General features: G+C 43.9%; 1 protein-coding gene across 6 annotated transcripts in view; it reads right to left on the reverse strand.

The window, feature by feature from the left end:
* LOC138285848 (uncharacterized) overlaps positions 1-12,663 on the reverse strand; it is a 322,964-nt gene that overhangs the window by 179,060 nt on the left and 131,241 nt on the right. Inside the window, exon 1 of one of the 6 annotated variants that reach the window (XM_069226295.1) lies at positions 6,246-6,319. The exons of 4 other annotated variants lie outside the window; for them this stretch is intronic. In XM_069226295.1, coding sequence (XP_069082396.1) covers positions 6,246-6,291 — 46 coding nt within the window. In that variant the 5' untranslated portion in view covers positions 6,292-6,319. Of the gene's footprint in view, positions 1-2,470; positions 2,676-6,245; positions 6,320-12,663 lie in introns of those variants that run through there. One more of the 6 variants, XM_069226297.1, reaches the window with a different exon arrangement.

A 12,663-nucleotide genomic window follows, 5' to 3' on the forward strand; every position in this document is an offset into this window, starting at 1 on the left:
TGCCAATACTGAATAACGCTGTAGCCACCCAGGCACTGAATAATGCACATTTTTTAGACCAACTTGCGTTTAATCAAGCCCTGCCCTCTTTTCTCAATCGGACATAACATCTGTGTCAAACACGAGATGATGCAAAGATTGGGTATTTGAGTTGTTCTTACCACCCTTATCAGAGACTTAAAGCTTAGAGTGATTTTGTGCAGCGATTAAATCATGCAAAATAGACAATTCTCATAATGCTGCCGTATTTCTAAAAGGTTGCAAAGTAAGCACAAAATTCCGTTTGCTACTCATTTAACCATCATAGTAATCATGCTAAAGTAAGATAACAATTTGTGTGTCGGATACCAACCCCATCAGCACGCAGTCAGGGTCCGATTGTTAAACTTGTATGTCTACTTAAATTTCATGAACATGTCCAAAACACAAATATACTATTTTCCTTTATCTTTTTCATTTGATTTCGTTATAAACTGTATACGTTACATCAATCTTTGAGTGCACATACTTCAAACTGACTCATACATGCTTCATACCACAATCTCACGTAGTGTGTAGTCCTCAGGTTGAGTCCAAGGACACTCGGGGTCGCCTCCTGTCATTAAAGGAGGCACATGTAACACCGCTGGGGTATCACGTGCCTTAGACTAACATGATGAGGATTAAACATTAAGGAGGGACAGGTTGGACGAAGTGCTGGGTACGTCTAAGTGGGAGGGGTCAGATGACTGGCAATGAAGGCCCAGGATGGAGTTTCCCATCTGGGTCTGGTCTCTCCACGAGTGCTCATCACCAATTGTGCGTCGCTAGTTCAGTCTATAGTTAAAAAGTGGACAGGCTAATTCTCTTTGCCTTGTTAGAGTTCTGTTGTTGATATATAGCCTCAAAGACCATGAGTGTGATAGGTCGACCCTGAATAAGTCTTTTTAGGTCGAGCATAGCAGCGCTACCGACGTGTTGTTATGTATCTGGGCTTTTAACCACGCCCACTGCACGCCCATCACTATCACTTGGTCATGGCTTGCCTTCAACAATCCTTTGCTTTCGGTGGTAACTGCTTTAGGTTTGTCCCTCCTTGGGGCGGTTTAGTTACCGCATTACACATCGCCCATGTTACGTGGCTAATTGCACTTTTGCAGATACGTTTGACTGCGAGCGAACTTCTTTTTCCTTTTGTGTGCTGCTTCACTCTGATGCCGTGGCACTTTGAATTGGCACGCTTATGTGAAAATGTATTACTTTTCATTTTAAATTTGTGTGGCTAGAAAAGTCAGGTTAGGAGTCTACAACGCTAATAAGCTCTAACTCGAGCAAATGCAAGATCCGGTGCATTGCAAATGCTTGTTTCCAGCTTATGTCCATGTCCCAAAAAATCATCACATGTGGCCAGCAGCAGTGTGGTACCCACGCTACTCTGTCCGGTGTTTCCATGAGGAAGTCCTGCACACATCATCTTCTGTCGCTCGTTTCTTATCCTTTGATTCTCTAGTCCTATTGCTGATTCTTAGAGGGCCAGATTCCTCCTGAATTCTGTTCCCTCTGGTGCAGTGCTTAATTTGTGCTTATTGTTTCCAGTGCAGAGCACTTATTTTTGAGGGCCGGCACTTATTTTCCTGCCTCGAGCATTTACTGTAAGCAAAAGGCACATATGGGAAAGATGGAGGAAGAGAAAAACGAAAAAGCGTCACAATGGGAGAAAGCAGAAAGTTGCAAGAGTGAGCTGAGGGGGCAGGGAGTGGCTTTATATGGATTGAAGAGCCCCGAGATGGCTTCAGGATTACGCTGCCTCAGTATTCTGTGTTCGCACAGTTAATTGCAGCAGCTGCATGTTTAAGAGAAGGGCTTTGGGCACTGGCACGTTTTTATTACAAATTAAGCACTGTACTAAAGCACATATTTACAGCCTAATTTGTGTTTCTCTTGCACGACGCAACGTGCTGCAAGAGCAACACAAACATTAAGGGAGATTTATGAAGCCACACAAGCAGTGGTGGCTGGTGACTGAAAGCTGTGGTTGGGCACAAATACAAGACGGAATTGCACCTTGTGAGAGAGCCTCACTACCCACGTATTTCCATTCACCTACTCAGGTGACCTACCCATTTACTCATCCACATTGTCATCCACTGCCATTCACACAACTCTTATACACAGACACCCACATTTTCTCAGTCACTCTGTGCCCTGCAAACACATTCAAAGAAACACACATTGCCTCACCCATCCAGTATCCAGCAGTTTCAGTGATAAAAGGTACACGTTTATTTGAGCTGCAGATTACATGTTTAATATGACATATCACGTCATTAGTCTGCAGAAGAAATAAAAAAATAACTAGCCATGATAAATTACTGGAACCATTACTGCCTTTGAGAGACAAAATCACCTACAGAGGCAGTGAAGGGAGAGGACAGCTGAGAGATCAGATTTTTTTCTTATTGTCTGTAAAAAAGATAGAGCTCCAACTTACTTGTGTGCAGGGTTGTCTTTGGCATATTTATGACTTGAAGCCTTCAAGTCACACTCCTGTCTCCCAGAGAGCCCTGGATGGAGTTATTTATTGTATTTATTCAATTTCTCTGCCACAGACTGCTTGTAATGCAGGAAAAGGGGATTTTCTTTGCACAATGCCACATTCTTTTAATAAAATGTGACCTCTGGTATGTAGACCCTTCTGATCACACCGCACCATTTGAGTAAATAGGAAAGGGTGGATAATAATATTGAGTGACATGAAGTTTTCAGAAACCCGGGCTGAACAAAAAACGCTCCAGGCTGTTTACTATCAGGGCTTCTGGTGGAGGAGGAGATAAGCCAGGGACGTCACTATGTTCTGAGAAAACGTAAGGGCTTTGCGTGGGCAAGCACTGTCAGCCCTACTGTGCAGCTTCCAGCCACATACTGACGCAGGCGCAGTGGGGCTTTTCAAAGTGCACAACTTTCACTCGGAAAATGTTGTGCAGAAAATGTTTTACTTTCATCATGTAATTAAATATATGCTTCACTGGAGAGGCCAGAAAAGGCTAGGGGCGCAGCCCCTTAGCCCTTGAACACCAGCCGCCACTGCACACAAGGTAAACTGGTATGGCCATACTTGGCTTCATAAATCTCAAGTAACATGATAAAGCAAAAATTACTCTGCGCCAGGGAGGCATTTCAAAGGGTGTTGCTTGGGTGTTCCCACTCAAAATGGATTTTGACGCTTTCCCATATTTACAAGAACTTGGCACCTGGGAATGCACCAGAAAGGTACACCTCCCTTGGAGAGGCGTAACAAGGAGAGCTATCTTTAGTTCTCCTCTTTTTTTCTCTTTCCATGTGTGCTGTGCTCTGCAGCACACATAGAAGGAGGCAAAAGCCTCTTGGGATTGTTTTTTGCAGGAAGGTGTCTCTTTCTGCACAAAAACAATCCTGTATGGGTGCCTGCGTTGGTGCAAGGCAGCCAAAACGGCACCAGCACAGGGCGAAAGGATAGGAATGCATCATTTGGATAAATAGCGCACATTCCTGTTCTTTCTGTGTGGGGCAGGGCAGGGCTGCAAGGTAACAGCATGCTGCACTTCGCGACAAAGTCCATACATTTGGGCCTCATTGACAGTGCTCTCAGAAAAAGTTGTAATTTATACGAGTGACTTACATGACAGATGCGATTCAGAAAGTCAGGCGTGTCAAAATAACTCATGCAAAACCTGCAATCTTTAAGTTAACCATAATTAACTGAGGAGAAAGTACTGTTCTGTTTTCGCAGGCCTGAACTATGAGCAGTGCGAATGTGTGGGATTTGAAAGGGGGTAACAATGAGAAAAGGGGATGTTTGAGCACTGGTCAGCAACAATGAACATGCATTGTGCGACAGCCCACAAAGTTTAGACCTTGGAACCGTTCACATATGTTTTGAAATGCATATTTGCTGTGATTGGGTAGCAAGCCTATTTTACTGCGATTATAAGGAATTGTAGCTTTACTGTGTGGCCTGTGCCTTGGACTACTCTGTAACTCCAGTGAGCGATGGTACAGTGGGTGAACTGTAACCTCACGCGGTGCTGGACGGGGAACCAAAAGCTGCCCCTGCAAAAATGTTCAAACCAGACCACTCCCGTCCTCCTCTCTCATTTCCCTCTTCTCTCTGTTTTTCCTCTCTCGTCTAAAGCACCCGTTGGTACAGAGTGGAGAGGGGTTGGGGGTGGGGGCAGAAGCTGGCAGAAGCGCCAGCAGCAGCCCTGTTTTAAAAAACAGCCTCTCATGGCTGTGCCCAACGGAATAAACGGGCAGTCCGAGTTTATTATTCGCTTTTTCAGCACATTCTTCGGGATGCTTCTCTTCCTGGTGACCGTCTCCTTGGTCAACAAGCCGAACAATGGAGACGTGTACAAGACTGGAACTCTGATAGTCAGTAATTATGCTTTTTTCCTGACATCCCCCCACCATGGTTTTGAGTTTCCTGTGACATGATCAGAATACATGACAACCAACTACTTCCATAGGCAACACTGCTCACCTACGCACATTCCAACCATACATGAAACACAAGTGTAGCCCTCTTGTGTGCACCTTCCATGACAAATGACATCTATTGCCAGTGTCCAGTTCTCCACAATGTGATCAGAGAACCTCTCTCATCTCATTCACTTACCAGTCATCATTCATTTGAACGTTGGATGTGTGTAAACATGACGGTCTGGTCACAACCTACATTTTATAGCACTTAAGGTAGTGCTAATACAATACTACTCACATACCACAAATTGCTATTCACAAATCTACATGCAGAGATCTCTGCTTCTCCTATCTTTCTGTGCAGTGGTCTCTTCCATCTCTGAAAACATAACCCTACAATTTAGATGTAAATGTGGACGGGACAAGGACACTGGCTGGAAAATGAGGAATATGTATGACAGAATGGGATGTGAGAAAAAGGCGATTAGAGGGGGGTAGTCAGGAATTTAGGAAGGGACATCCTAATACAAACACCCACCCACAAAAGAGTAATATCACTGCTATTCACAAACTAGGCATTTAAAGCTGTTAGAGGCCAAAAGGACACAAAAAGTAGTAAATGTACTCCCACCTATCCTTGGATTAACTCAAGCACCACAAATGAAGGTACACAACTCGCTTCCATACAAAATAATGGAGCCATGGAAATAAAAGAACACCACACAGGAAAAAACAGTATTTTGACTTTTTATGTTAAACACATACATATATTTGTTTTTAGTGTGAAAGAGTTAGCTTAAAAAGAATATTTATTTTATAGTTTTAAAAAATTGCTAAATAACTTATTTTGAAAAAAATAATAAAATGACACTTTCAAACGTTTATGAAAACATTAAAGGCAGGAGGGGCCGAAGAAGTAACAGTAGAGGTTGTGAATTTGGCGCATTCGTGCGCTATCTGCTGAGATTGTCTGTCCTCAAGAGGACCAATTGCTTCAGAAAGGGCCCTATATATGGATGCATCAAAGAATTCCTCCTCCTCATTAAAATCCATATTTCACTTAAGAGGATCAAATGTGGGAAAAAATAAAAATAATAGAATATTCAGAGCAGTATGAAAGGAATAATATAAAGCTGGGCATCGGATTATAAATTGAAGAGTGTTATACACTAAAAGTAAGAGAAAGGCTAAAGCCAGGGACACTACACCCCAGTGCACAGTATAATCTAGAGAGGTAAAATAGCAATATTCATTGCTTGCCTGGGAGTGTGTCCCATGAAAAAGACAATAAACCCAAAGGGTTAAATTCAATCAATAGATACAGAATCCAGTGAAGCAACGGGGCGTCGAATCTTTTTCCAATAATAATAATAATAATATTACAGACCCTAAATGGAAGGGCGTCCCTCTCCAGGCAGGAACAGAAACTAACTAACGAACTAACGCGCCGAGGGGAAAAAAACCTTGCTTCGCGCTGCGGTAAAGTGAAATGTGCGTCTCCCTCAGCGCGTCCGTTGCCAAGGAAAACCTTCCCAATGAGTGCCCTCTGGCGGTCGTCGAGAAGTTCCCAAACAGTGCACAATAAGAAAACACTCACAAATGGGTGGAAAACGCTCCTGCGAGTGAGTAAAATAAGTATATATCTGATAACTACGGCAACAACACTGTAAAAGGCAATAAGAATTTCAATAACGACAGACGAAGAAAAATGGTGACTTAATTCGGCTGCGAGCAGCGAAGAAAGAAGAAGAGGAGATATCAAGAAAGGACTGCATTATGGACTGCCTGTTCCGGATTGGTTTAAATACCTGTTTTTATTCGTTGAGACTGTACTCCATTTTCCCAAGTTCTCATGGGAGTTGTAGTTATTGTTTGTTCTTGGCTGCTGTTCAAAAAAGTGGAGAAAGATAATCATAATCCTCACCTCCGGTCCTGACATAGAATTTGCTGCCACTCCAAAGATAGAACGTCACAGAACAAACCAAGTGGCTCTGCTGTAAGACTTAACAATGCATGCGCTTACAACACATGCTTTTACCAGGCATTCATTACCATGCAGTGCTTTTACCAAGCATTGACTTTACAACGCGTCCTTGCCAAGCATATGCCTCTACCACTTATGCCTTTGCAAAGCAAATTAAGTATATATAAGGTAAGTGAAATCCCTCTATCTATCTATTTATTTATCTATCTATCTAAATATTACTTTTTTAATTGGGGAACCCCTCAAACCCCCCCATTTTTAACAACCTTTACCATCACATGTCCCTACCTGCCCCTAAACCCTAAAAACACCCTTACCACCCTATACCCTTACCTATTCCTAAATCCTAAAAACACCTTTACCGCCCAGTAACCCTACACACCCCTTAACCCTAAAAACACTTTTATCACCCTTTTCTCCTACCCACCCCTAAACCCTATTACCACCCTTACCACCCTATACCCTTACCCACCCCTAAACCTTAAAAACACCCTTACTACCCAGTACCCTTATCTACTCCCAAATCTTAAAAAACCCTCACCACCCTATACCCCTTTGCAAAATGCCCTTGCCACCCAATACCTCTACCCTTTCCTGAAGCCTAAAACACCCTTACCACCCAATACCCCTACCCAACCCAAAACCCTAAAAAACACCTGTAGCACTCAATTAACTTACTCACCCCAAAATCCTTAAAACACCCCTACACTCCAATACCCTTATCCGCCCCTATAACCTAAAACACCCTTACCACCCTATACCCTTCCCCAACCCTAAACCCTAAAAACACCCTTACCACCCATAAACCTTACGTACCCCGAACCCTAAAAACACCCTTCCAATCCAATACCCATACCTACCACTAAACCTTAAAAAAGCCCTTACAACCCACTACCCCTACCCACCCCTAAAGCCTAAAACACCCTTGCCACTTAACAGCCCTACCTACCCCTAAACACTACCACCCTATAACCCTAGCCACCCCTAAACCCTAAAATGACCCTTAGCACCCAATGCCCTTACCCACCCCTTCAGCAACTCCTGACCTGCTTTTTGGTTGGGAGAAGCTCCCTGCGCCGCACAGCTCGACCGTTGAGCCAACTGGATGAAGAACAGTCGACTAAAACTTAACTCAGATAAGACGGAGGTCCTCATCTTTGGCCCCACCCTCTCCGCTTGGGACACCTCCTGGTGGCCGCTCTCACTGGGAGCCGCACCAACGCCCACCAACCACACCTGCAGCCTAGGTTTCATCCTTGACTCATTGCTCTCCATGACCCAGTAAGTCAACGCCGTTTTGTCCTCCTGCTTCAACACCCTTCACATGCTCCGCAAAATCTACAGGTGGATCCCCATCGAAACCAGAAGGACGGTTACCCAGGCCCTTGTCAGCAGCAGACTGGACTATGACAACGCCCTGTACGCGGGAACCACAGCAGCTCTCCAGAAAAGACTGCAACGAATACAGAACGCCTCCGCACGCATCATCCTCAACATCCCCTGCCGCGGCCACATCACAGCCCACCTGAGAAACCTACACTGGCTTTCCATCAACAAAAGGATCACATTCAAACTCCTAAACCACGCCCACAAAGCACTCCACAACGCCAGACCAGCATACCTCAACAATCGTCTCACCTTCTGCACCCCAAACCGTCATCTCCGCTCCACCGATCACGCCCTCGCAACCATCCCTCGCATCCACAGGATAACATCCGGCGGCAGATCCTTCTCCTACCGCGTGGCCAAGAACTGGAACATCCTCCCCATCCATCTACGACAGGCCAAGGACCTACTGACCTTCAGAAGACTCCTCAAGACGTGGCTGTTCGAGCAATAGCAGCTCCCCCCCCTTCAAAAGTGCCTTGAGACCCTCACGGGTGAGTAGTGCGCTGTACAAATACTATGATTGATTGATTGACCCTAAAAAACCCTTACCATCCAATACTTTTACTTACCCTTAAACCCTAAAAAACATGCTCACTACCCAATACCCCTACACACACACACAAATAGATATATATGTAAAACAAACAACATACTTACCTTATATAGACTTTCCTTGCGATGTAACGGCATGCGATGTAAAGGCAAGCATTGTAAATGCATTGCATGGTAATTAATGAGTAGTAAAGGCATCATGTTTTCATGCCCTTGTTGTAAAGGCTGTTCTCCACTGGCTCCACAGGCCTGAGGAGCCACACATGCATGGCTAGGTTGGCACAATGTGCAGGCAATGCCGAGCCAGAAGTTCTCTAAGCAGCCCATTGACACCGAAGCCACAGTCACCAGATACTTACAGTCTCATCCACACCAAGCTAACAGAAGAGCAACATTCCACTTACAAGACTCAAAATGTTCACTATTCCTCAAATCCCAGGTCATCAGTAGTTTGCAGTCTGGATGTCTGTTAGTGACTTCAAGCAAGGCTTCAGGGCAGTAGAAATTGCAAAGGACCTGATTAGGAGTTCGGCAGACGGGAAGACCCGTCCGCTGAACTTCTGACGGGGCAGTTGCCGCCACAGTGGCTACCTCCCCACCGGAACCATTAAGACTTTCCCGCTAGGATGAATGGGGGAAACCAAGGTTTCCACCAGTCAGCCTAGCGTGAAAGTGGCAGCAGCATTTTTTCCAGCTTGTAATCGAGCCGGCGGCAATGCAGTTGCCTGCATAGTGAACATTGCGAGGGTGGTAGGCAGGGGGACCCCTACACTGCCCATGCCAAGTGCATGGGCAGTGCAGGGGTCCCTCTGTGCCCCCCCATCCACCTGCACCTGTTCTCCACCAGCCTTTTCATGCCAGTAAAACTGCAATGAAAAGGCTAGCGGAGAACCAGGTTGTAATCAGCAGGGAGGCGCTGCATGCAGAGCTGCCCTGGCTGATTCCAACCTCCGCCACCGTCAGCCCATCAGGATCACTGATCCCGGTGGAGATGGCGGTACTCTGGCGGTCTGACCACCAGGGTCTTAATGTGACAGCCAGACTGCCACAACAGCGCCAGCCTCGTAATGAGGCCCAAAGTCTTCAGTTGTCACATTGGCTGATCCCAACATTACGGGCCCTCGTCAGTGATATAATGCAACCTAAGAAGGAACAAAGAATGTCCCACAAAACAGGTGGATTTTCAAAGGACAATCCCATCCTCATTGTAAGCATATGATCACTCCAAGTTGAAGTAAAAGTCAAAATCTTTATTAAACACACAACACCACAGGGAGGACAAAATTTGTCTGTGAGCTTATTACAGAGTTCAGGGCTGTCCCCAGTTCTGCTAAAACATGAATTGAACTTCAAGCATGACAAGTTGGTAGGGGTCATGATGGCTCTGAAAACAAGTTTACCCAGCATATTCCAACGTACAATGGGCTGAAGCAGCAGTGTGGTTTAGTCCCCCTGCTAAATTCTCTGTAAGTGGCACATTTACCAGGGTGTATTTCTGAAGACTGTACCGATCCCTTAAAGTGTGCTGAGTTTACTAATGTTACATTAGTAATGTACTTGGACCACGTCAGTAGAAACACATGAAAATGGATGCACGTACGAGAGAAAATGACTTGAAAATATCTCGAAAAGCGACATAGTGGTTTTCTCCAAACAAACATATAGTGGTAATTAAATAATAAAAAATGAATGTTGTTTAAAAGTAAAATTATCTGAACATTTATTTTTATTTCAGCTAATTTGTTTGGGGCGGCACGAGAGAAAAAAATGGGCTCCGGAATGGTTATTAGCAACAGTAGACTTAAGACTCTAACTTGAATTGACGGATTGAAAAATTAAAGGTTTTGCACAATTTCTTCATACCTAGTATAAGTAATCGCAGGCTCCTGTTAATTCATAGTACTCTCTTATTTATCATAAAGGTATGGCAAATGACCAAGGAAAGACTTTCGATTTGTTCTTCACAGTGGTAGCAAAATAGTTTGGTAACATCTACAAAAAAGTGCCTTTCCAACACGAACAATCATTTTAAAAAAATGACTGGCTGGGCTGGACATCATAAGTAAGATGTATTTATGTTAACTTTACAACTAAAGGTTTACCTCTTGAATCGTTATAGGTGCATAGTAGGATATAATATATGCAGGTTGCACATCTGAAGTCTGACGTTGTGGACCACTGGATATGTTCTCTTATCTGTCCACAATTAACTGTAGAAAGTGCTTGAAAATAATTTTATTAAAACATTGATGTCACATAGTACCTGAGGAATAGAGCATATGGGTCTAATATGTATTCTTTCTTTATTTGTTTTACACTGTTTGAAGTTTGTGCATCATTTGAATCTGTTTGAAAATATTTCCCTGCAAAAAATCTTTCCTTGAGTGGCTTCTGTAAAAGCTGATGCAAAATGAAATAAATTTATATTATTTGTGTATTCAATACGAATCTTCACAGACAGACATCGCCCCAGTTTAGCTCAATAGATTAATGGAATCCTACACCAGCTTTTCCACTACCTCAAGACCATTGTATAGCACCAGCCACTCCTGGGCTCAGGAGGTAACACATGACTTCATGATAGGAAACTTTAAACAAGCATTTGCAATGCAACGGGTCTCGCATTTGGTCGAGATAGAGCTATTAGATTGTAAAGTCCTAACCGGACCTTTCTTGCCACATAAATTGAAAACTAAAAGTAAAACAGTTTCACATAAGCGAGCCGATTCACAGCGCCACGGCCGCCATGAGCATCAGTGTGAAAAGACACACAAAAGGAAAAAGAAGTTTGCTTGCAGTCAAACTTATCGGCAAAAGTGCAATTAGCCTTGTAACAGGATCGATAGCCAAGGCGGTAACAAAACCTCCCCAAGAAGGGACAAACGTAAGCCATTTACAAATGTCATCGAAGGATTTTTGAAGGGCAAGCCCACCAACGAGTGGGCGTGATGGGCGTGATGTGGGTGTTGTTGGAAAGCCCAGATACATACCAACACGTTGGAAAAGCAGCGCGCTCAACCTAAAAATGGCCACGGGTAGATCCACGATTGACCCTGGTTATTTTTATTCACAACAACAAAGAACACAATTATGAAGGAGCACTGAACAGAGAGAGATTACAAACAAGCAGCTAGCTACGAGTTGTGGGGTTGTTTTGCTAGTATATTTGCTTAGAGGGTTATAGGCATTTTATAAAGTTGTGTTTTTTTAATGCTGTAGATTGTGTTTTATATAATCATGAAATAAATACTGATACTCCCAATGTATTTCCTTCAATAACACAAAATCATTTTTATGTTATGTTCTGTTATTTGCATTTGTATAGCGCTAGCGACCATTGCTACAGCATGGCAAAACTTTATCTATTGGGGAGCACTTTCAGGTAGATCGGTTGAAAAGAGGATGCTTAGCTTGAAAGTGTTGTTTTGTTGATGTGTAACTGTGTGTGGTTAGTAGAGAATTTGTAAAAATTTTAAAATCTTTTTTAATATGGTATAGGAAAGTACCATCTTGCCTGGCATGTTATCCCCATTTTTCACTGTATATATGTTGTTTTAGTTGTATGTGTCACTGGGACCCTGTTCTCCAGGGCCCCAGTGCTCATAAGTGTGCCTGAATGTGTTACCTGTGTAGTGACTAACTGTCTCACTGAGGCTCTGCTAATCAGAACCTCAGTGGTTATGCTCTCTCATTTCTTTCAAATTGTCACTAACAGGCTAGTGAGCAATTTTACCAATTTACATTGGCTTACTGGAACACCCTTATAATTCCCTAGTATATGGTACTGAGGTACCCAGGGTATTGGGGTTCCAGGAGATCCCTATGGGCTGCAGCATTTCTTTTGCCACCCATAGGGAGCTCTGACAATTCTTACACAGGCCTGCCACTGCAGCCTGAGTGAAATAACGTCCACGTTATTTCACAGCCATTTTACACTGCACTTAAGTAACTTATAAGTCACCTATATGTCTAACCTTTACCTGGTAAAGGTTAGGTGCAAAGTTACTTAGTGTGAGGGCACCCTGGCACTAGCCAAGGTGCCCCCACATTGTTCAGGGCCAATTCCCCGGACTTTGTGAGTGCGGGGACATCATTACATGCATGCACTACATATAGGTATCTACCTATATGTAGCTTCACAATGGTAACTCCGAATATGGCCATGTAACATGTCTATGATCATGGAATTGCCCCCTCTATGCCATCCTGGCATAGTTGGCACAATCCCATGATCCCAGTGGTCTGTAGCACAGACCCTGGTACTGCCAAACTGCCTTTCCTGGGGTTTCACTGCAGCTGCT

Source organism: Pleurodeles waltl, chromosome 3_1 (assembly GCF_031143425.1).
Source record: "Pleurodeles waltl isolate 20211129_DDA chromosome 3_1, aPleWal1.hap1.20221129, whole genome shotgun sequence".
NCBI lineage: Eukaryota > Metazoa > Chordata > Amphibia > Caudata > Salamandridae > Pleurodeles > Pleurodeles waltl.